At 42.8% G+C, this 26,716-nt stretch overlaps 2 protein-coding genes across 5 annotated transcripts in view; both read right to left on the reverse strand.

Moving 5' to 3' along the window:
* The window catches only part of LOC126511154 (interferon-induced protein with tetratricopeptide repeats 1-like), a 97,521-nt gene that overhangs the window by 48,929 nt on the left and 21,876 nt on the right, over positions 1-26,716 (reverse strand). For both annotated transcript variants that reach the window (XM_050158120.1, XM_050158131.1), the window contains exons 2-3: positions 10,707-10,872; positions 6,294-6,430 (exon numbers count right to left, since the gene is read on the reverse strand). In XM_050158120.1, coding sequence (XP_050014077.1) covers positions 6,294-6,430; positions 10,707-10,739 — 170 coding nt within the window. In that variant the 5' untranslated portion in view covers positions 10,740-10,872. The remainder of the gene's footprint in view (positions 1-6,293; positions 6,431-10,706; positions 10,873-26,716) is intronic.
* The window catches only part of LOC126511155 (interferon-induced protein with tetratricopeptide repeats 1-like), an 83,515-nt gene that overhangs the window by 34,900 nt on the left and 21,899 nt on the right, over positions 1-26,716 (reverse strand). The window contains exons 1-2 of one of the 3 annotated variants that reach the window (XR_007594613.1): positions 24,516-24,694; positions 13,166-14,965 (exon numbers count right to left, since the gene is read on the reverse strand). Coding sequence is in view for 2 of the 3 variants with exons in the window: in XM_050158145.1 (XP_050014102.1) it covers positions 13,579-14,965; positions 24,516-24,679 (1,551 nt within the window). In the remaining variant the exon portion in view is untranslated. Of the gene's footprint in view, positions 1-12,962; positions 14,966-24,515; positions 24,695-26,716 lie in introns of those variants that run through there. The other 2 variants (XM_050158145.1, XM_050158160.1) reach the window with 2 other exon arrangements.

A 26,716-nucleotide genomic window follows, 5' to 3' on the forward strand; every position in this document is an offset into this window, starting at 1 on the left:
TTTATGGTTTTTCCCACCATGCCCTTCACCCCTCCTCCAGTCTTGTTCATATGATCCCTTCTGCCTCTCTTCAACTGAATGCCAGGAGCTCAGCCCAGTGCTTAGATGTGGGTCACTGCATCTGCTTCCATCAGTTACTAGATGTAATTCTGTGATGACAAGTAGTGTAGTCAGCACTAAAAAGCAGTGACTTCTTGAAATTTGTGGACAAAAGGATGGAACTAGAAAAAGCTTCCTGACTGAAGTAACCCAGTCCCAGAAATACAAAGGCAGTATGTACTCACTCATAGTGAATATTAGGCATTCTGGCAGGGTTCTGAAAAATGGAGATAGAAGAAAGAGAAGAACACAACACTTCCCTAGCAAATGTAGACTCTTAGAAGTGACGATCTGGAAGCAACTACTCTGAGACAGGTACTTTTGATTTAGAGAAGCACACATCTCAGTAAGGGACTCGATGGATAGACGTCCCTTCCATTTTGGAAATCTTACAATCTTTTGATTAGTTTTGAATGCCATTTCTCTACCTAAGACAAGAGATAGAATTCACCTCTAAAATTTTTGAAAATTTCATTGGCTTGAATGACCAAAGCAGAGCTGCACAAAGATGAAAACAATGCATGGGAAACATACAGATCAGATAGGAAGAGTCAGTGAGGCCTCATGATACACAAAGAGCAATGAACAACCAGTACAGTGGGGATGGGAGAGCTGGAATCCCCCTGGCTAGGCTTTACAGCACCAGATGGCCAACCCTGATACCATACATAATAAGAAACTATATAAGAACTGGATAGGACCATGCATATACATATCAAATTTTATATACGTGTATACATTAACAATCAATGGAAAAAAAGAGGCATTGATTCTGGAGCAGAGTAGGAAGGGTAAATGTGAGGGCCTTGAAACAGGAAAAGAAAAAATGTAGAAATGTAATTATATATTAATCACAAATATAAACAAAAACCTTGTGGAAGAATACATTAAAGTAAATGAAGAACAAGCAAAAACAATTTTTTCAAGCAGTCATAATTATCAGGAAATGACGTTTTAGGGGCTTCTTCTAAGCCTTGTTCTCTCCGTGTTTCTCCTTATCTCATGGCATTTCAATTGTGTTTGCGGAGGGGCTGCAAATGCCAAGGCCCACCTATGAAGGCCGGTGGACAGCATTAGGAGCTGGGCTTCACCTGTTTGTTTTCTGAGAAGGAAAGACAGTGGTCTGCAGCTCTGCTCTCAGTAATAGCACCGAGACTGCCATTCTCACGTTTGCTTGGCAAGCCCTTTACCCACTGAGCTATCTCTCCAGCACCAGTCTAAGTCTCCAAGGGAAGCATTGTGAAGCTTCTTCCTCCTGTCACATGATATTTCAAATCTTACAGGGACTTGCATGATATTGGGGGTCCCAGAGAGCAGCATCAGTGACAATGAACGAAGCTTGAGTAAAAACACTGACAGCCCTTCCTTCCCTTGATTCAAGCAATGGACAGAGGATGCTTAAAATGTCCTTGATGTACCAACGAGCAGAGGTGCCACAGCTCTTTGTTCATGCTGTATAAAGGGTCATGAGCTTCATGGACCAATTCTCTTTGGGCTTATCCATCATCTCACTTGTCCATTCTAATTTCCATAGCACTGTTTCATAATAAAATATTTCTACTTCTCTTTCTAATCATATACCCCTGGTAGAGTCCTATTGATGCTGGACACAATTATTGGGATATTAGAAAAGTGCCTCTGGAAATGGTTGGCAGTGTCCCTGTACTCAAGTCTTTACTGATAACATTTGGTAAGCCAGGTTAGAAAGAGTTAAATGCAGAAGCTTTTTTTATAGTCTCTTTGTCTGCATGTCTGTCAATCTCTCTGTCCCTCTCTGTCTCATTCTGTTTATCTCCTCTTTTTCTGTATCTGTCTGTTGAGCAGCACAATGTCCTTGTCCCCTCAGATGAGCACGAATGAAACCAGCAATGATAGACACATAGGATTATTTCTTCAATAAGAAATATGGATAACTTGTTTTTCCACCCTGAAGGCTGGGAAAAGAGATCATTAATAGCCTGGTGATTTTGCTCTCTGTAGAGCCAGATCTACAATGTTCCCAAAGCAGGACCACAGGTGGCCAATAGCTAGGTGACCTTTGCTTTTTCTGTATAGCCAAAGTTTCCTCAAGCTCCCAAATCAGGGAGGAACGTGTCTATTGCCCAAAAATAACATCTATGCTATCTGTATGACTGACACCTCACAGAATCCATTCCTTAAGGAAGGCAACATATAAAAACTACCTCTACAACCCATCTTATTAGAAGTACTTGGAATTGAGATCCAGTGCAATTATGCCACCTTTTGGACAGAGCATTGTATTACAACAAAGAAATTTTTTTTTCAAATGTAATTGGGCTTAATTTAATATTCTCACAACAAACTGTTGCGTGGGGGTCAGGCTCCAGTGAAGAGTTCAAGAATAAGAATATTAAAATGTAGATACCAGAAATATAAATTTGGAGATAAAAAAAAATTTTGTAAGTCTAGTAAAATGAGAACAGACTGTCAGCAGCTCTCTCAGCAGTTTGAGGATGAGCTATTAACAAGGGATTATTTTGCTTTACAACCCATAGCTCTATTTACAAGGCCAAAGCATCTCTCTGCAAACTGAGAGCTACCCTAAGGATATGAGCTGAGTCAGGAAATAGATATACGACCTCTGGGTTAAGCCTTATACCTGCTATGTGAAACTGGCAACATCAAAGTGGACAACACAGGGCTTCAGTAAACACCACCTGAACATCCCAAGGAAGACAATTAAGATTAAGTATAAACATTGGTTTAACTAAAAAACCTTTGTTAATGGAGACGGTAAAGAAAGGCAATCTGTATCTAAGTTTACTGTAGGAGGTATTTCTGTTTATGTGTTGCTTTCTTTGGTTAATGAATAAAGAAACTGCCTTGGCCTTTGATAGGGCAGAACTTGGGTAGGCAGGAAAAACAGAACTCAATGCTAGGAGGAAGACAGCAGAGTTAGAGTGCCACCATGGAGCCGCCAGAGTCAGACATGCTGAATCATTCCTGGTAAGCCACTGCCACGTGGCAATATACAGATTAATAGAAATGGGTTAGATCAAGATGTTAGAGTTAGCCAAGAAGAAGCTAGAGAAAATGGGCCAAGCAGTGTTTTAATTAATACAATTTCTGTGTGGTTATTTCAGGGCTAAGCTAACAGGGACAAACAAGCCGCCTCTCCCTAAAACAACTGGCACTCCAATGTGGTCACTAAATCTACATAAAACCTGAGAGGGCTTGAAAAAGGAATTCTAGAAGAAAATATATGTGTACATAAAGTTTAACACAGCTTTTTGCTGTTTGCTGGTGGTGTTTCATAACTCCTTTAAGAGAGATTTTCCTGACTCAGCAGTTGCAGCAGGAAAAAAAATGGCCTTTTACCTCAGCCTAAATTAATCCATCTCTGGCTGAGGTCTCAGCTGTTAAGCTTTGTGTGCCCAATAGAGATTTTTTATTTTATTTTTTGCTGGATTCTTGTTTCAGAAATAAAGATTGTTTCTGGTTTATTAGACTTTAGTTGTCTATCCCCACCTTTGCATGACCCCGCTGGACCCAATATCTAGAAGTGTGAACAACACTGGCTGACTAAGGTGTATTCAACCACATTTCTTTCTTGCCTCATGCAGGCCATTACTCTGCTGGCTATGGCATTTGCAGAGAGCCCAGCATTTCTTCTTCTCTGATTCTCTGTCACTGTCTATGAAAGCACTAAAAGCATGTGATTCCTTCTGTTCCTGGGCATGTAGAAATGATAGTCATTTTTCTATAGGAACATTTTCATAGTTTAGGGCGATCAGATTCAATCCTGCTTTTCTTTGATTTCCCTGCCTACAGCAACTACAGTTGGAATTAGAGATTGTGTCCTCACATTATGAGAAATAAAGAACACTTTGAAATCTGGACACCATCAGACTATGGAGATCTGCCTTGACTGGAAGGACCCAAGGATCCTTTTGGGGAACTGTGCCCCAAGGGGGAGGCACATGCACTTGTGCATAAGCACTTGCAGCAGGAAAACTGAGCAGCACAAAGGCAGCTGCAATTTTTGTGGGCAACTGGGACAGAGAGCAACCTGCATCCCACTGCCCACGTGCACTTGGAGATCTCAGCATCCAGCCTCCCCTGTGCACTTGGAGATCTCCAGCCTTTCCCACACTGCAGGCACTCATTTGCAAACCACAGTCTTAGCCACCTGCTAGAGTCATAGGAACTCTGGACCAGGCACAGCTTAGTCATTGGCCCTATGACAATGACTGTCACCTGATAGCCCTTAGTGTCCTCTGCCCTCTTGTTTATTTTATTCCACAATTTTATACCACTGTGGTTTTTGTAATCTCCATCCTCATACAAGCGAAACACTCAGCCTCCTCCATACTCATGTTCTGTAGATGCTTCTATGTGCAAGAACATACAATATTTGCCTATGAAAGAGATGATCACTGTAGCAATAAATTCAAAAGAATACAACTTTACTGACTGACACTTTCAACCCAAACGGCAATATCAAATATAAAGTAAGAGACATTTACATTAAAAGATTTTACATGGACCCAACTAGTGGTGTGCACGCCTTTAATCCTAGCACTCAAAAGCAGAGGCAGGCAGATCTCTTGAGTTTACAATGAGCCTGGTCTACAAGAGCTAGATACAGGATAGGCTCCAAAACTGCAGAGCAAATCTGACTCGAAAAACAAAACCAAAAAAAAACCCAAAAGCAAAATAAATAAATAAATAAAAATTAAAAACACTCCACAGTACCTAGTATTTCTTTACGTTTTATATGGGTGTATGTATGTGAATATACATACATATATGCATATATTCCTGGGGGTGTATAGTTTCTTGTGGGGAAAGATTTAAATATCTCTCATCAAACAAAATAGAATTTCCACATTTTTTCTTTTACTAAGGGTCAGAAAAAAAATGTGTCCTCTCTTGGGTTAACCCAGCCACGGATGGGCCAAAAGCACTTGAACCAGTAACATTGAACACAATCTCAAAAGATCCTCTGGATGTACATTGGGTCCATCCCAAGGGTGATGAATGTGTGGGGTTAGGAGATGGGAAGGAAACGCTCTCAGCAGCTGCTCTCTTTTAGGACTCTAAGAACATAGAGTGGTAACTCATTGTGTTGTAGGTGGCTGCATGTTCGTCCCAACTGGCCAGAACCAAACTGACCACACAGACACTGTATTAATTAAATCACTGCCTGGCCCCTTAGCACTAACTTCTTTTTTTTTTTTTTTTTTGATTTTTCGAGAAAGGGTTTCTCCGTAGCTTTTTTGGTTCCTGTCGGGAACTAGCTCTTGTAGACCAGGCTGGCCTCAAACTCACAGAGATCCGCCTGCCTCTGCCTCCCGAGTGCTGGGATTAAAGGTGTGTGCCACCACCGCCCAGCTTAGCTCTAACTTCTTATTGGCCAACCCTTACATCTTAATTTAACCCATTTCTAGTAATCTGCATATTACCATGTGGCTATGGCTTCCTGACAAGATTCTGCAAAGAGTCTGTCCCTGGTGGAGTTACATGAGTTCTCTCTGACTCTGCTTTCGTTCTCCCAGCATTATGTTATGGTTTTCCCCACCTAGATCTGATATACCCTATCACAGGCCCAAAACAGCTTCAACCAATGGTATTCACAGCATATAGAAGGGAATCCCACATCATTATTCCACTCCTGAAGTTCTCGTTGGCAATTGTCTCTCTCTATGGGATGAACATGCTAATGTATCAACCAGGGATTTGAACTACATGTCTGAGACAGCCTTAAAAACTCTAGCAAGTATTCCATGGCCACATTATAATCATTGAACAAATTCTCTGGGCCATCAGTGCAATTAGCATCCTTGTTCCCTTTTCAGTAGTAAAAAGAGAACCCATAGAACATAACAAATGAATGCAAGCAGACTCATCAGACCTGGTCACAAGAAAATATCTGAGCCGGGTGGTGGTGGCACATGCCTTTAATTCCAGCACTCGGGAGGCAGAGGCAGGCAGATCTCTGTAAGTTCGAGGCCAGCCTCATCTAGAAGCGCTAGTTCCAGGACAGGAACCAAAAGGAGCTACAGAGAAACCCTGTCTCGAAAATCAAAAAAAAAAAAAAAGGAAGGAAGGAAGGAAGGAAGGAAGGAAGAAAGAAAGAAAGAAAGAAAGAAAGAAAGAAAGAAAGAAAGAAAGAAAGAAAGAAAATATCTGTATCCTGGGTTCACTCAAACTGTAAGCAGGGAAATCCTTACCCCATGGTGGCTGTGAAGGTGGCTGCAGTTCTCTGCGTTTTCACCAGGACAGGACTCCTCAGGATCCTTCCTTGATGCTCTGCTCTCTTCTGACCTTCGCACCAACTGGACTTCTCATATATAAGCCGGGAAGAGAGCTATAAAATGAGGTGAGGTTGGCATACACCAGTGGGAAAATGAAACTGGAAACTGAAACAAAAGCCTTCAGGCTTCTTGTCAGCGAAACTGTGGACAACCAGGTATTGGCCTTTCGTTCACTCCTCTGAACTGATGGAGAGAAGGCTCTGGAATAGACTGACATGTCAGTTCCCCTCTCTGTCCAGAGAGAGATATCTATGCACCTGGAGATGCTGTTACAAAGAGGTTGATGGAGGTGATGTGAACATAAAGAACCAGACTGGCATATTCACAATTATTTTTTCATCAAAGTACTGATATTCTGCACTTACTCTTTGGAAGTGAGACTATAGTCATGTTGATTTGATGGGATGGCAAATGGAAGTTTAGGGATAGCAGAGTCCATCTGCAATTTGGTTCCTCTACAGTCTGGAATTGGTCTAAACCACTTGGCTTGCTGTGTGGCTTTCCTTATCAACTTCTGCAGATTCCATCCATGCATGGCCACCTCCCTCTGCAGAACTTCTCAGTGTACCTGAGGCTTTAGTAGTTATATCATAGATCTGGGACAAACAACTAAACTCTTTAATATAAGCAGAAGGGTTAGTAGAAAAGGAACCTAGTCTCTTTTCTATCTGAGAGAGATCTGAAAGAGAAAAGGGAACATGAACTTTTATAATGCCATTGATTCCTGCTACCTCCTGGAGAGGACAGAAGAGGGCAGAACTATGTTGGTATCTGGCATGAGAGGAGACTGGAGAGGATTGAGAGGTGCTATCCCAGTGTGCAGAGGCGGTTTATTGGTGGAAAGTTGGGGTAGGATGGAGAGTAGAGGGAGGAGGGGAAGGTGGGTATGGTGGAAGATGACCTTGAACTTCCAGATTGGCTAGGAAGGGGGTAGACAGGGAAGGAGAGAAATGTAAAAAATGTTGCTTCATAGGAGGGGGTTGGGTAGTGTGGGCTTGAGGGAGTAGGGGAGGGGCCAGTGCCCCTGGCTTCATGGTCCAGCTGGAATGATTGGGGTGCCAATTCTCACATGACTGGAAATTTGGAGGCATTGTGGCCTTAGATACCAAGACCAGTGCCACAAGACATTGGCTACTAAGAGAAGGGCAAGAGCACGGAACTGAAAGACCATGGACATATGTAAGCTCTGCCCATTTGTCCTTAAGGTGACAATAATTTTCTAGGTTCCAGAGGACGTTAAGCTCAAGGCTTCCTTCTGGTATCCCATTGTCAAGATAGTACTGAGGCCAAATCTTAGTAGCATAGGGAAATTAGACATTCAAGACTAATTGTATCGGACAGCCCCAATTTATAAAGATTTTGTAAGAGGCAGCCCAGGGGTGACAGCAGATCTGGCTTTGAACTGCAAGTGCCCATTGTAAAGTCTATGCCCAACTGCGTGGCCTAAGTCTATTACAGTGTGTCCATTAAAATAGCCCTTCGGTCTAAGTGGGTCAAGGAAATTGAATGATAGGTGTCCCTTAAGCAAACAAAGTCCATCTCAGCTAGACCCGGTTTTGCCCATCTAGCAGCTGAGGTCAGACCTCAAGGTGCAGGCCTGCAGCTTCCACAAGAGTCCGATAATCAATAAAAGTAAGTACAAATGGGTCCCCCCAAACCCCTATAGCATAGACAACAAAAAGGACCCACCAAAACGCAGCTCTGTAGCCTGGGAGGCAATTTTAGAGTGACATAAAGAGATCAGATTGGGGCTTTCAACATGTGGCCTATCCTCATGCAGAAAGGCCACCCTACCCAGTGGGACCTCCAAGATGTTAGGAATTTTGCTAATGCGAGTTCTCTGCTAACGCAAAAAAAAAAAAAATCCAATCAAGCCAAATTACAAGTCAAATTTACAAATATCCAAATGTAATGGGACTCCTGTGCTCTTAAGTGGTCATGAGGGGGAACTGGGATACCGGGAATGTATTTACGGGCTGGAGGTGGGGGAGTGAAGGAAAGAGACCACGAGGGAACTTTCTGGGAGAAGCAGTTTAAATAGACTGGGGCAGTGGTCAAAATTTTGGCAGGCTCTCTTTACCCTGATCCTGGGAATGGACAGGGCTTGGCAGGCACAGAGACAGGTCCTCCAAAAATGGAGACCAAAGAATGGAGCTTACAGTCACAAACACTTTAGCCACTGGATAGAGCCAGAAAATACACCAACTGTACTCAGCCCTCATGCAACCCAGGCTGAAAAATGGTGTACACCTGGGGGAGGAATGAGGCTTCCCTACAAGATCATTGTGGAGAAGTCTGTGCCATAACCCAGTCAGGGCCTATGTCCAAGTCCCAAGCCCTGCTACAGCAGTGATCTGTGTACAAGGACTGAGTTATAACCAAAGGCCATGTTAATGTCTGGGTTCTGTGCTGTCACCTGAGTCCATTGTGACATTTGTGGTCAGGGTGGCCTGCAAGGGCCTTGTCTGGGTCCATGGTGCTAATGCAGTCTGTGTTCTAGCTCAGTCTGTGCCCTTGGAATCCATCAAAGTCAATGAGGATATCCCTGGTCTCTGCCAATGCATGAAGCCATCAATATCTGTAGGTTGTGCAGCTGTAGGGTACCAGATTGTTGTGGGTGGGCAACTTGATGTCCTTTGACAGGTCAGCCTATGACAGCTGGATCTCAGTTAGTGTTCTTACTGAAGCATAGGACTGTTTTTGTGGTCTATCGTGTCCCCAGAATTTGAGTGTGTCATCACAACCCATGTCCCCACTGAAAGGAAAGAGCATGGAGATGACTTTTGTGGTGAAAGTGATATCGATGGCTGCAAAGGCACAGTTGAGAGGGGAAGATATGGAAGGCTTTTGTGGCAGACTTTGGATGTCCCAAACTGTCTTCCCCTAAAACACATAACAGCCTAGACAGAGATCTACCAAAGAAAACTCTTAAAAAGTGTGACAAAGTGTGATGTCAATCATCTGTAATGTCAGCTACCCTACATCAACTCTTTTTTCCCACCTTTAAAACCAGAACTCCACAGGCAGAAACTGGTGGATATCTGAGTTCAAGACCAACCTGGTCTACAGAGTGAGTTCTAGAAGAGTCAGAGTCACACATAGAAATTCAGTCTCAAAAAACCAAAATGAATAAAGTAGTGTGTAAATAAATAAATATAAGAAAACTTATGAACTAGCTGAAGACTAGCTGTTATGATTGTTCATCACTTTAAGAGACAAGCAACACCCACTCCCTTCAGCCCCTCATTTCCTCACCATCTTGACTTCTCTCTGTTCCCTTTTCTGCTGCCCCCTTCTCTTTCTTGCTCTGTCCTCTTTTCCTTCTTTTCTCTCTCTGTCTCTCTGTCTCTCACCCCCTTTTCTCCTTTACCTTACCCTCCATAATTTAACTAATAAATATATAATTCTATTCTGTTCGAGGTGCCTGTCCATGATGTGCTGTCCATGTGCCTACACTGCTCACCAGCAGGAACTTGCACCTTCGCCGGGAACTTGCACTTTCCAGGGGACTCACAGTCTGCAGGACCAGCCCACCTCCACATGGCTGGGGCCAGTTATCTTGGTTTGTGGACCCACCACAAGCTGCCCAGGGCCCACAGCAAAATTCATACACTAGCTGTCCACAATTCATAGCTTCAGAGCTTCTGTTGAGTTGGGGGAGTGTAGGAGTTCTGGTGGGCTGCGTTCACGCTCAGCACCGCATGGCTAGCTTTACCCAAAATAATCACATGGAAACTGTATTCTTTTAAACACTGCTTGGCCCATTAGCTCTAGCCTCTCACTGGCCAACTCTTACATCTTAATTAACCCACCTCCAGCAATCTGTGTAGCACCACAAGGTGGTGGCACACCAGGAAGGATCCTAACCTGCGTCCAACTTGGAGAAGAGAAGCGTGGCATCTGAGTGGCTCGGCTTCTTTCTCCCAGCATTCTGTTCTGTCTACTCCACCTACCTAATTTTCTGTCCTATCAAAGGCCAAGCAGTTTCTTTATTAATTAACCAATGAAAGCAACAGATAGATACAAAGCACCTCCATCAGGGGAGAGGAAGGACTCAGTTGTATTTCAGGGGACGGGAACTAAGAGTTTGGCGATGCTTCAAATTCAATATAGATAACCCAAAGTGATATTGTGTTTTTCTTGATTTATTACTTATTTTGTAGGTAAGTTTACAAAGGAGAGTGGACATGGAAAGACTGTCAAGATCAGGGTACATGATGTAAAGCTCCCAGATAATCAAGAAAAGATAATATGTGGGAAAAATTACCATATGTATTAAAATGTTGTGAATTAAGGGGCATTTCAAGGAAACCAGGCTCAGGGACTTACCTGACAAATCATATTGAAGAAGTGTAGGCCCATATTTCTACATGATGTGACATCCAAGTTCTCAGGCCATGGTTAGGATCCATCAGGCACCCTTCCAGACAGGCTGTCACTGCCCTAACAAAGGTCAGGATATGCTGCTCCTTTTCCTTTGAATTATGTAGAGCCCCTGAAAAGAGGTGTTATTTCCAAACTAGTGACCAAGCTGTGGACATGACTGCAGATCTGCTACCCAGGAAACAGAATGTTAATGAAATTCCACCTTAGTTTACCTTGGGGAATAAAAGTGTTTGGTTAGTAAACACTGGTGATCTTGAGGGGTGGAATAAAGCCTGAGACTCCCTTCCAATAATGCTGTGTGAACTGTGTCTCAATTATTTCTGTGCCTCCCTACAGTTCCAAGAGAGAAAAATAGTTAATGTTGGGGCATCAGACTCTGACAAAGAAGGGGTGTTGCTTCCACCCTTGAATATCATCCATAGAGTAACAGTTAGCAAACACTGGGTTGTCACAACCCACACTAGCCTATCATCTGATACCTGATGTTTGTGTCAAGGGACAATTTGACCAACCTTAGTCCCTTCCCTTGATGCAGTCTGTTCTACTGAAGGCCCTTTCCCCTGATCACCCATCTAGACCTGGATCTGACTTGCAGCTTTTGCCTTTGACTTGGTTAGGCCTTTTGAAACCTGGCTTGATTACTCAGCATCCTTCTTGGCCCGACGCTGGCAACAACACCAGCAATCAGTACCAGTAGCCCCTCCTGGCCTCCTATTCATTTATGGTTCTTTCTCGTGTGGGATCATTCTCATTTTTCTTTTGAACTACAGTTCATCATGGAATATTGGGAACTGTACTTGTAACTAAGTACACATAATCTACATTTAGTAAACAATAGTGACCCTATTAGTTAAAGCCTGATGCTCAAACCATAAAGCACAGTGGTTTTACTTATTATTAATTTAAATATTTTTCATACTCATTTAGTGTGTGTGCTTGTTTTTGTGGTTGTGCACATGCACACTGTATCACCCATGATTGTCCCTTGCATAGTTGTGCAGGGCAGGCCATAACTTGTTGAAGTTTCATCGATACAGTTGTGTCAACGAGAAGAGTCAGGATAATGAAAGAGAGACAACACTATGAGGAGACAAAGAAGAGCAAAATGGGCCTGGTGGTGATGGCACACACCTTTAATATCAGAACTCAGGAGCAGAGGCAGGCAGATATCTGTGAGTTCGAGGACAGCCTAGTCTACAAGAGATAGCTCCAGGACAAGCTCTACAGAGAAATCCTGTTTCTAAAAACCAAAAAGAAGAAGACGAAAAGAAGAAGAAGAAGAAGAAGAAGAAGAAGAAGAAGAAGAAGAAGAAGAAGAAGAAGAAGAAGAAGAAGAAGAAGAAGAAGAAGAAGAAGAAGAGCAAAGAAAACCCAACCCAAAAGAGCATGGGTCAGCAGACATAGAGCAGAAAGGTGCATCCTGGGCCACTGAATCTAGGATCAAGAACTCAAGGCACGTTAATCAATGCAAGAACCTTAAGCATTTCAGTTCTGTAGTTTTGACCTGTAACTCTCATGGAATGAAGTAAAGGAGACAGGGCTTAGTGATAATAGGAACACACCAGATCCAGTATCTGACACACACACCATTTCCTAAAAAATCTTGGAAAAGTGTCTCCCCTGGGGCAAAGGTGGAAATGATTTTCTGGAAGAGAAGAGTCTGCCAAATACCCAAATCCCAGCTTTTCAATCAAACTGCATATCCTCTTGCTACTTCCCAGTCTTTCTTACTCCCATTCCCTTTTCTCCTCCCTTCTCAGTTTCTATTCCTCTCCATTGATGTGGGCTATCAGGGATCATCTTTATGAATCCTGAGAGCTGACACTACGGTTTTCCTTTGCTTGAATTTAATAAACATGTTATTGGCTTACCATGGATAAATCTGTAGAAAGTATCAGTTGTAATTTCCCAAGGGTCAGGCAAAGGAACACTAAGTTCATCCCAAGCATCAGCTTCCTACTGAGAAATAGCAGCGCTCAGGTACCAGGGTAGCATCAGTCACCCTTACTATCCGGTGTTATGTAGAATGAAATAACCTTTTTCGTGTTTTCACATCCCACGCGCTCCTTTAATGTGCACAGCTTTCTCCCATACTTGCCCACTAGACTCCTGGGAGTTGGTTCTGCAATCCCATGCCTTCCTGAGTACCGTGAAAGATGAACCTTTTGAGTACTATCAACAAATTACACTGAAAGAGCCTGTGATTCCTGTAAATTTTAATGAATATATTTTAGTGGAGGGAAAAGCATCACACATAGCAAACTATCAATAGGACAGAAAAAAATCAGGCAAACTTTTTATGTCATCTTCAGTCTGTAAGGTCCCAGCAAGCTTTCCTTGCATTACTGTCCGCACACTTAAGTCTCTCATTAGCTGTGAATGGGTGTCCAGGAATGTGAGACCGCTCCTGCTTTCAGACTCTCTCCTTTGCTCAAATATTTTGCTCTGTGATTGTACTATACTAAGAGTTCCTGATGATCAAAATTGAATTCTGATTGGAAAAGATTTTTTGTCCAGGAAACTGGCAGAGAGAGGATGAAGACTTTCTTCTAACTTTACAGATATAAGGTAAAAGGTTTGTGACAGGACACAGAGCAATGAGAACAGCAGTAGTCAGTCCTGGCCATTAAGTGAGCAGGTGTAGTGGGGACAGAACTTCCTTCTAGACATGACCATGAGGGTGAGAAAGAGGTGGCAGGAGCCAATGCATTTCGGTTCTTGAATTTCAGCAAGATTGCAGTTCTGGGGAAAGCAGTCAGGTGGAGGAATGGAACCTCAGTGATGAGTACATTATCTTCGCAGAGGTGAGCTGCATTCAGAACTCATGGTTTATCTCTTTAGTGAGCCTCAGAGCCCTTTCGTAATACAGCAGAGCCTCATGCAAGTTCCCTTTCAGCTTGTGGACTAACCCAAGGAGGCTGGTGCTCTCCACAGGTCGAACATTCTGCTGAACCCGTCTTTCAGCCACTTTCTCCAAAGCTGTGAGTAGTTTCCTCCCGGCATAGGATGTTTCTTCTATTTTTAGACCTTTTAAGTAGTGGGTGATCGCCTTGTCTTCTGATTTCTGATGATATTGCTGGTAACGACCATAGCGTAGATGAATGTCCTGCTCTATGTGACCTACAAGGTTTTTCATGTTCAGAGCCATCTTGAAATTTGCCTCAGCTTCTTCATATTGGTGAATTTCTGCCTGTGCTTCAGCCATGCAAACATAAGCCATCTCAAACGTGGGCCTCAGTTCCACAGTCTTCTGAAATTTAGAAATGGCCCGTTGTGCCAATTCCTTAATGCTGCCCTGCCTTCTGAACGGTGTGTTTCTGGATGTTTTCAGTTGGATCATTTGTTGCTTGTAACAGAGCCCTATTTGGTAATGCAGGTAGCCAGAGTCAGGTGATGTCTGCAAGGCCTTGTGTAGGAGTTGGAGAGCTTTGTCTATGCAGCCTTTTCTCCGGTAATACTTAGCTGCATACCGAAAGACATAGGTTTGACAGGATGTGCTGCTGAGGGCTTCTTCAATGTGACTTTCTGCTTCGTCCTGTTCTCCTACATCCTGAAGTTTCAGGGCAAGATAAACTTTAATATATGGATCTGCTGGATTTAAAATGACAGCCTTCCTCAGGGGTTCCAGAGAAATATTATTGTCATAATTGTCTTGACGATAGGCGGCTACAGCATAGCCAGTGTTGTATTCGGGGTTTTCAGGCTCAGCTTCCAGAGCTTTTGCAAAGCTTTCCAGGGCTCGTCTATAATTCTGTCCTCCACACTTCAGCAAGGCCCAGCCTTCCTCACAGTGCATCTCGGCACACTCCATCCTGTAGCGGAAGGGACTTGCAAATTCCTTGCAAGTATTCTCCACCTTGTCCAAGTAGCTCTGGGCTTCTGCCAAGCTGCCCATGTGGTAATGCACCCAGGCACAGTTGCCCCAGGTCACCAGGATTCTCTTGCCCAATGACTCTTCCTGGATCAAAGCTTCTGCTTCTTTCAGGCTCTGCAGGGCTCCCTCATTCTGGCCTTTCAGGTGTCTTACGTAGGCCAGGAGGTTGTGCATCCCCACTGTGCTCATGACGTCTAGGAATTCGACTTCCTCTGAGATTCTCATTTCCAAATCAGGAATGTCAATGTTTTCAAACAGCAGCGTCCACGTGAAGTGACAGCTCAGCTGATCCAGATTCTCCCTGACCTGAGCAGCACCAGCATTCTCTCTGCCAGAAGGAAGCAGGAAGACTTTTCATGGACAACTTGGCCAGAATCTGACACCATGCAAAACACATTTTACAACATTCTGGCTTATTTATTAGAAATCTAACATTTTTCCCATTTCTTGATATCTGTTTTTACTTCAACCCCTCAGCTCCACTTACTAGAACTGCCAGAGTTTCCTTGCACATGAATGTCCATGCACGTGTACTTACCATCTTAGCTTTTGAGTTCATCCATTTATTCAAGACTGGCCACGGTCACAGAGATACAGGCCGGGTCCCTATTTTTGTCAGACTCCTGCCCTGAGATGTGGAACTCAATAAAACTATTACCCCTTCCCCACTGTCTGTGAGGACAATGTGTACAAGTGCCTTCCACATGAGCTGACCTAAATAGGACCTGGCCATGGGTTCAACACCAAGTATTGGTCATTGCAGGTCCTTCCCTTTTCATCCCAGACACAAACCCCTGGTATCCTCTCAGAAGTAGGCTGACTCAAAACAAATGGACTAGCTCTCTGCCTTGGGACAGCCTTGTGACACTAGTGATATGATTTTCTCTGGATCCTTTTCTCTGGGCAACATAGATGGGGGGTGACTCAACAATGGCGTAGGTGGTCCTTCTGTATTTGTGTTGCTTTCATTGGTTTTTAAAGAAGCTGCCTTGGCCTAGTTGATAGGGCAGACGTCAGGTAGACGGAAAAGAGAGAACAGAATCCTGTGAAGAAGAACAGAGTCAGGCAGGTGCCATGAATCTCCAGCCTGAGATGGACGTAGGTTAGAATCTTGCCAGTAAACCACAAGCACATGGTGATACACTGATTTAATAGAAATGGGTTACTTAAGATGTGAGAGTTGGCCAAGAAGAGGCTAGATATAATGGGCCAGACAGTAATTTAATAAATACAATTTCTGTGTGGATATTTCAGGTACAAGCTAGCTGGGTGGTGGGATGCCACCTAATCCTCCTACTCAGCTGGGGCGACAAGCCCCCCCTTCTACTACAGAGTGGCGCCTAGGATTACCTCTCCTATGGTTACAAAGAAGCCCTGCATTCTAAACATGCATCTACTCTCATGGGCTTTCTTTTTCACTATGGAGCAGACAATCCTTCCCTAGAATGTATCACTAATGCCTCAATATCACACTGCACCCATCTGTGTAATGGAAATGATATCAGTGTTCCTCATGTCTGGTCTTTGCGGAGATTAGTGAGGCTAAGCACATGGATAGGTTATAAACTCCACAGGAGTTTCCTGCTTTTCTATCAGTGTTGAGAGCAAGAGATAGAATTGTGTGACTCAGGTTTTGTAGGCACCCACAGCAGCACCTTTGAGTCTTCTATGGCTAGATGGCAATAGGCCCTTGGTCCTGTTGGTAGTTGTCTGCCAGAGGCCAGAGATGCCATCGTGCTTAAATCAGCTGTCTTTGTCTTTGATCTGATCAGATGCCAAGAACAGCAGCAGGAGGTGCCATACCCTGTTAGGTCTGTCCCATAAAGGACACTCTAGCTTGGAGTCCTTACGTGTTGACAAATAGAACATGACAGCCATTTAGAAACCTCATGAGTCAGGCATTGGACTCACCAGCCAATCGATCCTCTATGCCTCTATTGTTGTAATAGGAGCAGCGGACTACGTTCCTGGCACCCAGCCGCCTGCACGGCTAGCTTTACACCCAAAATAACAACACACAAATTGTATTCTTTTAAACACTGCCTGATCCATTAGTTTCAGCCTCTTATTGGCTAGCTCTTACATATTGATCTAACCCATTTCTAATAATCTGTGTAGACCACGAGGTGGTTTACCAGGGAAGATCTTAACCGGTGTCTGTGTCTGGTGGGAGAATCATGGCAACTCTCTGACTCAGCTTCTTTCTCCCAGCATTCTGTTCTGTCTACTCTGCCTACCTAATTTTTTGTCCTATCAGGCCAAGCAGTTTTCTTTATTAGTTAACCAATGAATGCAACAGATAAGATACAAGACCTGCTGCTCTATAACAACACTCTATCCTGAAAATGTTATGATCAAAATCCTGAGGACTCTGAATACCCGCACTCCACTTGTGGGTTCAACTTCTACTGTAGGATATTCGTCTTCTTTCTTTCAGTTAAATCTGAAAAGAAGTCTGCTTTCTGAAAACTCCAGATAACATCCATAAACACCAGTTTTAAATACTACAAGACCAGAATACAGTACCATCACCTCAAAGGAAGCTTTGTGTGACAGGCCAAAATGTTAGAAAATCTCCAAGATGCTCCTGTAATAAAAATGATTTTGAAAAAAAAAAGAATTGAAATAACTATAAAGCTAAAATAATCAAGATATTATGGAGCTAGCATGAGTATCCCTATAACAGAAAAAAGCATATATACCACTGGGAATGGCATTATAGAAAGACCTGAGAGAGAACACTGATTGCATGGGAGAGCCCTCTAAATATAGGCATCCATAGGAAAATTACTGGGCAGCGTAGCTTGCCATCAGAACTTTGGGAGATTTATATTTCTAAAAAATATATTTTTACATACCAATCTCAGTCCCCCATCCCTGCTTTCATCCTGTCCCCTATATCCCCTTCTTTCCACCCTCCATCCACTCCTCAGACAGGTTAAGGCCTTCCTTGGGGACTCAACAAAGTACGGCATACCAAATTGAGACAGGACCAAGACCATTCCTTCTGTATCAAGGTTGAATAAGGTAGTCCACCACAGGGAATGGGCTCCAAAAAGTATGTTCATGCACCAGGGATAGGTCCTGATCCCACTGGCAGGAAGCCCCACAATAGATCAAGATACATGACTGTCACCCCACACTCAGAGAATTTATTTCAACACGATGAAGGTTCCCCAACTATCAGTCCTTACTCTGTCTGTGAGTTCCATCTTGCTCAGGTCAGCTGTCTCTGTGGTTTTTTCCTACCATGCTCTTCACCTCCCATTCTTGTTCATATGACCCCTCCTTCCTCTCTTCAACTGAATTCCAGGAGTTCAGCCCAGTGCTTGGATGTGGGTCACTGCATTTGCTTCCAGCAGTTACTAGGTGCGGTTTTGTGATGACAAGTAGTGTAGTCAGCACTAAATAGCAATGACATCTTGAAATTTGCTGGCAAAAGGATGGAACTAGAAAAAGCATCCTGACTAAAGTAAGCCAGACCCAGAAAGACAAATGTAGTATGTACTCACTCATAGTCCATATTATATGTAAACATAAAATAACCAGACTGCAATCCTCAAACACAGAGAAGTTAGGTCAAAAGGGGGACCCTAAAAGACACACACATCAGGGACCCAGGAAGGAAAAATAATTAAAAACTACTGGGTAAACTGCACCAGGATTGAGTCAGGGATAGGACAGAAGGGGAGAGCAATGTAAAAGGTACTTTGATAGAGGGGGCCAATATGGGGTTGGGGAGAATCCTGATGCTGGAGAAATTGTCAGGAATCTTCAAGGATGATCCCAGCTACGAGTCCTAGCAATAGTGGAGAGGGAATCTGAATGGGCTTTCCACTTTCTAAGACATAAATTGCCATGACATAAATAGCCTGCCTATATGGCATCTCACCTGGTAGGTGTTTCTTCCTAACATACAGAAGACCACATTCCTGCTAGATCCTCATGTGGTCTTTTTGTCTGTGCAACGAACTCTGAGAACTCTTTTCTGTTTTCTTCCTCTTCTTGTAGGAAAACCTCCCAGTCCTGTAGCAGAAGAGCCCACCCTTGCATCTTCAGCTAACTTTATTCACCTTCCTCTAACTTTATTTGTAGATAAGTACTTTTCTTGGGGTAATTTGGACAGGAACACAGTTTGGACATTAGTATAGCCAAACGATTTTTGTCTTCTTGATTTAGCCTCTTTAAGTTGTTGATTTGAAGAAAGAGGTTCCTTTGGGCAGATTTTAAAGTCTCTCATACAACTGAATGCAAAAATAGAGTAGGAAGGATATACTATGATAGTTAAATCACCATTTAGGATGGAAAAAGCACCCATGAGAAAATGTTGCAAGAATGGTTTAAATCATGGCATTAGTCTAGAGCCCAGGGGTGGGTACAGAGCTCCAGGGTATATTCCTCAGTTTTCTCCCTGTGTTTCCACCTTCCTATAGTTTGTGGTCTGTGGTCTGTCTGGTGTGTGTATTAGAGCTGTCTGTCCCTGTTATCTGTGTGACTGTGTAAAAAACTGTATGTGCTCAGGCCCAATTTTTAACTTGGTTTCAAGTCTGGCAAAAGTTCAGTCTCTTTGAAGGTTAGAGATACTTTCAAAAAAAATAGATTTTAACCTTGTCTCAAGGCATTCTGGCAGGCTTATGAAAAAGGGAGATAGAGAAAGGAAAAAGAAAAGCAATACTTTCCCAGGAAAAGTAGAGGGGTAGAAGTGACAATCTGGAAGCAACTACTCTGAGACACGGGCTTTTGGTTTAGAGAAGCACACACCTCTGTAAGGGACTAGATGGAATGATGCCCCTTCCAACTTGGAAATCTTAGAGTCTTTTATTAGTTTTGAATGCTGTTTCTCTACATAAGACCAGAGATAGAATTCACCTCCAAACCTTTGGAGAATTTTACTAGTATGAATGGCCAAAGATGAACTGAGCAAGGATGACAACAATGGACAGAAAACATACAGATCAGATAAGAAGAGTCAGTGAAGCCTCAATGATACACAGAGAACAATGAACAACCTGTACAGTGAGGATGGGAGAGCCGGTATCCCCCCAGCTAGGCTGTACAGCACCAGATGTTCAACCCTGATATCATACAAAGCAAGAAACATTATAAGGTCTGGACAGGCACACACACATATATATTTATATACACACATACAAAATCGATGAATGCACTAAAGAGGCAATGAATTTGAAGCAGAGCAGGGAGGGTAAATGTGAGGGGCTTGAAAGATGAAAGGAAAAGAAAGGGAGAAATGTCATTGGATTCTAACAGCAAAAATAAACAAAAACCATGGGGAAGAATACATTAAAGTAAATTAAGGAAAAGTAAAAACATATTTTTAAAACAGTCATAATGATCAGGAATTAACTTTTCTTAGGGGCTTCTTCTAAGCCTTGTTCTCCCCATGCTCCTCCTTTTCCCATGGCATTTCAATTGTGTTTGTGGAGGGGCTGCAAATGCCAAGGCCCACCTATGAAGGCTGGTGGACAGCATTAGGCGCTGGGCTTCACCTGCTTGTTTTCTGAGAAGGAAAGACAGTGGTTGGCAGCTCTGCTCTCAGTAATAGCACTGAGACTGCCATTCTCACACTTGCTTGGCAAGCCCTTTACCCACTGAGCCATCTCTCCAGCACCAGTCTAAGTCTCCAAGGGAAACAACTGTGATGTTTTTTTCTCCTATCACGTGGTATTTCAGATCTTACAGAGAGTTACGTGAGATTGATCCCCAGAGACAGTGGCATCAGTGAACATGAAAAAAAGCCTATTGAGTAGAAACATTGACAGCCCTTTCTTCCCTAGGCTTCATGTATGCTCAAAATGTTCTTGATGTACCAATCAACAGAGGAGACACGGCTCTTTGATATGCCGTATCTCCATGGCTCTGTGCTTATCCCTCATCTCACTTGTCCGTTCTATTTTCCAGAGCACTGTTTTATAATAAAATATCTCTTTTTTTATTTTTTTATTGAAAAAAGAAATTTCCATCTCCTCCCAGCCTCCCATTTCCCTCCCCCTCCTCCTGCCCCTCTCCGCCTCCTCCAACTTGTCTTTTCCTCCCTCTCCAATCCGAAGAGAAGTCAGGGTTCCCTGCCCCATGGAAAATCCAAGGTCCTCCCCCCTCCATCCAGGTCTAGGAAGGTGAAAATCCAAACTGGAAAGGCTCCCACAAAGCCAGAACATGAAGTAGGGTCAAAACCCCGTGCCATTGTACTTGGCTTCTCATCAGCCCTCATTGTCCACCATGTTCAGAGAGTCCGGTTTTATCCCTTGCTTTTTCAGTCACAGTCCAGCTGGCCTTGGTGAGCTCCCAATAGATCAGCCCCACTGTCTCACTGGGTGAATGCACCCCTCATGGTCCTGACTTCCTTGCTCATGTTCTCCCTCCTTCTGCTCCTCATTGGGACATTGAGGAAATATCTCTATTTCTAATCATGATCCCCTGGCAGAGTTCAATTGATGATGGACACAATTATTTGGATATTTGAAAAGTGTCTCTGGGAATGGTTGGTCATTGTTCCTATACTCAGGTCTTTAACTATAACATTTGATAAGCAAAGCTAGAAAGAAATAAAAGTGTAAGAAGCTTTTTTGTTGTATCCTTGTATGTCTGTCTGTCTGTCAGCCTGTCTCTGTCTCTCTCTGTCTGTCTGTCTCTCTCTTTCTCTCTCACTTTGTTTCTCTCTTCTTGCTCTGTCTCTGTCTCTTCAGCAGCACAAACTCCTTGTCCCCTCAGATGAGCACGAAGAAAGCCAGTAATGATAGACACATAGGATTGTTTCTTCAATAGGAGAAATGTATAGCTTGTTTTTTCACCCTGAAGGCTGGGAATAGAGATCATTAATAGCCTGGTGGATTGTGCTCTCTGTAGATCCAGATATACAATGCTCCCACAGAGGGACCAGAAATGGCCAATAACTAGGTGACCTTTGATTTATCTGTATGGCCAAAGTCTACCCAAGCTCCCAAGTCAAGAAGGGACTTGTCTAATGCCCCAAATGTCCTCTACACTATCTGTATGACTGATACCACACAAGATCCTTCCCTGGGTCCTTAAGGCAATACATAAAACCTATCTCCACAACCCTTCTTCTTAGAAGGAGTACTTGGAGTTGAGGTCCAATGCAATTATGCCTCTTTGTGTACAGGGCATTGTATTCACCAAAGAAGTTTTTTCATATTCAATTGGGCTTAAATAAACTCACAACAAACTGCTCAGGGTCAGGCTCTAGTGAAGAGTCCAAGACTATGAATATAAAAATGTAGATTCCAGAAACAGAAATATAGAAATAAAAAAATTATAAAGTCGTGCCTAGGAAAATGAGAACAGACTGTCAGCAGCTCTCTCAGCAGCTTCAGGATGAACTATTAAAAATGGATTATTTTGCTTTACAACCCATAGCTCTATGTACAAGGCCATAGCATCTCTCTGCAAACTGAAAGCTAGCCTACAGATATGAGCTGAGTCAACTTTTAGGAAATAGATATATGACCCCTGCGTTATTCTTTATTTTTGCTATATGAAACTGGCAGCATCAAAGGGGAGACCACAGTGCTTCAGCAAACACCACCTGGAAGTACCAAGGAAGACAAGAGATTAATGACAAACAATGGTTTAACCAAAAAAAAAAAAAAACCCTGTTAATGGAGATTGTAAAATAAGGCAATCTGTATCTGAGTTTTACATTGAGATTTTAAAAATTCCTTTGTTCAGACCTAATGCTTGGTGCCCCTACTATAAAAAGGTGGATTCAGAAACCGGCCTTTTACCACAGCCTAACAAAATCCATTTCTGGCTGTGGTCTCAGCTAGCTGATAAACGTTTTGTGCTCCATAGAGATTTCTTATTTTATTTTTGACAGGATTCTTGTTTCTGGGATAAAATTTGCTTCTACTTTATTAGACTTGGCTGGTCTGTACCCACCTTTGCACAACCCTCTGGAGCCAGCATCTAGAGGTGTGAACAACACTGGCTGACTAAGGAGTGTTCCACCCCATTTCCTTCTTGCCTCGTTCAGACCATTACACAGCTGGCCATTGCATTTGCAAGAGCGCAGCATTTGTCCTTCTCTGATTCTCTCTGTCTCTGTCGCTGAAAGCACTAAATGCATGTTTACTCCTTCTTTTCCCGGGCACATAGGAATGATGGGCTTTTTCTATAGGAACATTAATCATGGTCCAGGGACATCAGATTCAATCCTGCTTTTCTTTGATTTCCCTGCCTACAGCAACCCACAGCAGGAATTAGAGATGGTGTCCTCACATTATTGGAAATAAAGATATTGGCATAGTACACTTTGAAATCTGGATACCATCTGTCCATGGAGATCTGCCTTGACTGGGAGGCCCCCAAGGATCCTTTTGGGGAGCTGTGCCCAAGGGGGAGGCACATGCTCTTGTGGTAAGCACTTGCAGCAGGAAAGCTGAGCAGCACAGAAGCAGCTGCAACTTTTGTGGGCAACGAGGACAGAGAGCAACCTGGATCCCACTGCCCTCGTGCACTTGGAGATCTCAGCATCCAGCCTCCCCTGTACACTTGAAGATCTCAGCAACCAGCCTCCCCTGTGCACTTGGAGATCTCCAGCCTTTCTCACACTGCAGGCACTCAATTGCAAAACACAGTTCTAGCCACCTGCTAGAGTCCTGGGAACTCTGGACCCAGGCACAGCTTAGTCATTGACCCTATGATCATGACTGTCACCTGACAGCCCTTAGTGTCTTCTGCCCTCTTGTAGATTTCATTTCACAATTTTATGCCTCTGTGGCTTCTGTAATCTCTCTCATCATACAACCGAAGCTCTCAGCCTCCTGCACACTCACGTACTATAGATGGTTCTATGTGCAAGAGCATACAATAGTTGCCTAGGAAAGGGATGATCACTGTGGCTCTAGATTTGAGAGAAAACACTCTACTGACTGACACTTAAGACCCAGAAGACAATTTCAAACATAGAAGTCAGAGACATTTACATAAAAAGACCTCACAGGGAGCTGGAGCCTAGTGGTAGTGTCTCACTCTGTTAATACCAGCACTTGGGAGGCACAGGTAGGGGGATCTCTGTGAGTTCATGATGAGCCTTGGTCTACAAGAGCTAGATCCAGGACAGGCTCTAAAACTATACAGAAACCCTGTCTCAAAAAACCAAAGACAAACAAAAAACAAAAAGACTCCAGGTGCCTAGCATTTCTTTACGATATATATATGGATGTGAATATGTGTGTGTATGTTTATATACACATACATACATACATTCCTGGGCATATTTAGTTTCTTGCAGGGAAATATTTAAATATCTCTCATCAAATGTATTAGAATTTCCATATTTTTTTCTCTTACTGAGGGACAGAAAGAAATGTGTTCTCTCTTAGTTTAACCCAGCCAGGGTGGGCAGAAAGCACTTGGACCAGTAACCTTGAGCAACATCTCAAAGATCCTCTAGGGGTCTGTTGACTACACTTCAAGGTTAGTGAATGTGTGGGGTCAGGATACGGTAAGGAGAACACTCTCAGCAGCTGCTCTCGTTTAGGGCTCTAATTACATAGAGTGGTACCTTCTTCCATTCCTGAAGCTCTCATTGGTAACTGTCTCTCTGTATGAGATGAGCATGCTAATGTATCACCCAGGGATTTTGAGCTACATGTGTGAGACAGCCTTAAAAACTGAAGCAAGCATCTGTTCACCCATCCAGCCCCATGCAAATATTACAATCATTAAACAAATTTCCTGAACCCTCAGTACAATTAGCCTCCTTATTCCTTTCTGAGTAGTAGAAAGAGAAGCCACAAGAGAGAACAAAAGAATGTAAACAGACTCAGTCAGAACTGTCCACAAGCAAATGTCTGTGTCCTGGGTTCACTCAAACTGCAGAGCAGGGAAATCCTTACCCCATGGTGGCTGTGAAGGTGGCTGAAGTTCTTTGGACTTTCACCAGGACAGGACTCGTCAGGATCCCTCCTTGATGCTCTGCTCTGTTGTGGACTTTCACCCCCACTGGACTCTCAGATATGAGCTGGGAAACAGCTTTATAAAGGGAAGGGAGGTGTGGCATACACCAGTAGGAAATTGAAACTGGAAAGTGAAACTAAAGCCTTCAGGTTTCTCCTCAGTGAAACTGTGGACAACCAGGGATTTTCCTTCTTGCTCTCTCCTCTGAACTGATGGAGAGAAGGCTCTGTCGGTCCAGAGAGAGACATTCCTGGCACCAGGAGATGCTTTTACAAAGGGGTTGATGGAGGCGGTGTGAACATAAAGGACCAGACTGGCATATTCCCAATACAATTGTTTCTTAGTCAAAAGAACTGAACTTTTGCACTTTGTTCTTCGAAGTGAGCCCATAGTCGTGTGGATTTGATGGGATGGCAAAGGGAAGTTTCAGGATAGCAGAGTCCATCTGCAGGTCGGTTCCCCTGCAGTCCAGAAGTGGTCCATACCTCTTGGTTTGCTGTCCATCTTTCCTTATGAACTTCTGGAGGTGCCATCATTTATGCCCATTTTCCTCGCAGAACTTCTCAGTTCATCAAAGGCTTTAGGAGTTAACCCTTCATTAACCAGGTCAATATTCTAGAGCCTAGAGCTATGGAGTCTTGCTTTGTGTTAATTGTTCTGAGATGTTTGTTTGTAAAGGGTTCTTGCCACTAGTCACAGCCGTATAAACAAAATAAACACTCTATAGAGTGCTATATTCACAGCCTTGATGCTATCCTGTCCTAAAGGCTAAGAAGAACAGTCTAAGAAACAGTAGAAAGTAAGGCTCAGACTGGTTCAGGTCTAGGTCAAGTATGTTAGTCTATCATCTTGGTTTCCTTGGTTAATCTGCTTTCTCAGCCCTACTGGGTTCTATCTACTTCCTTAGCCTGGCCATTGATTCCTGTCTCCTCAAATACAGAATACAGCTCATCCTTCACACCTCCAAACGTAATAAAATCACTGAAAGAAACTTAAATATCTACCTCCCTCTCCCTTTGATAACATTTATCCTCTCCTGAAAGTTTTCCCTGACCAGAGAGTTCCACTCCTAAACTTCAGTCATCGGATAACAAGAGGGGAAGAGGGTCTTTGGACTTTTTCCCCAATGAAGTTTAATTATGAAGAACCAGGAGGTGTGAGTCGGTGAGCTGGCTAGGTATATGTCACAGAGTTAAAATGCTTGCTATCAATTCTGTCTCCGCCTGTTTTTAGTCCCCAGAATCCATCATCAAAGTAGAACTAAATCCGGGGTGGGTGGGGGTTATACTGTGACCTTCATACAAATGCCTTGACATGTTTGTTTGCCAAAACAAACACTCATCCACAGAGCTAATGAGGAACTTGCCTAATTCCATTTTGAAGACTGTACCCATTATGCTCTATTGTTATGGAATATAATAAATTTCCAGTTATTGCAAGTGATTTATTTTAAGATATTTCAGTTTTATTTAGGTGATGTTTAACAATTCCATTCATTTCTGAATTTGCATTTAATATGGTATATATAACATGAGCTGACATGAACGTAACATTTAGTGAAATGTGTTTGAAGAACTTACAGTCTCTGCACACGTGAGGCTGGAGACAAGTAATGCCAGAAATTTGAGGCAACTGTAGTTTCACAATGAATTTGAGGCCAATATGGACTACAAGGCACGATTTTGTCTTAGCAAAACAATAGCAACAATAACAATACCAACAATTCCCACAAAACTAAAACAATAACAGAAAATGATGAATTAAATAGTAGCCTCTAAAAAGTAATATGAGTCAAAAAATAAATGAGATTATATGTATAAGAAAAAATACGAAGAAAGGATACATTAAATATGATAGCCATCATGACTAAGAAAACAATCGCATAAAATACAGTAAGCATATTTCTAATATAGTAACACATATTAATGAAAATATTTTCCCATGAAAACTTACATGTAAAGAATTAACCCTAATGTAAAGTTGTGTGACATTAGTGCTTACATTTATAAAAACTTTAATATAGTTTATTCTCTTGTTATTTTATTTTGTAAAATGTTTATATAAATGATTATCTACAAAATGCTGAATTAAAAACTGATGTTTAGTTAACAGAAAAATAGCTTGAAGTAATGTACTGTAT

This window comes from Alexandromys fortis, unplaced genomic scaffold (assembly GCF_014885135.2).
Source record: "Alexandromys fortis isolate MF-2015 unplaced genomic scaffold, M_Fortis_MF-2015_v1.1 scaffold_10, whole genome shotgun sequence".
NCBI lineage: Eukaryota > Metazoa > Chordata > Mammalia > Rodentia > Cricetidae > Alexandromys > Alexandromys fortis.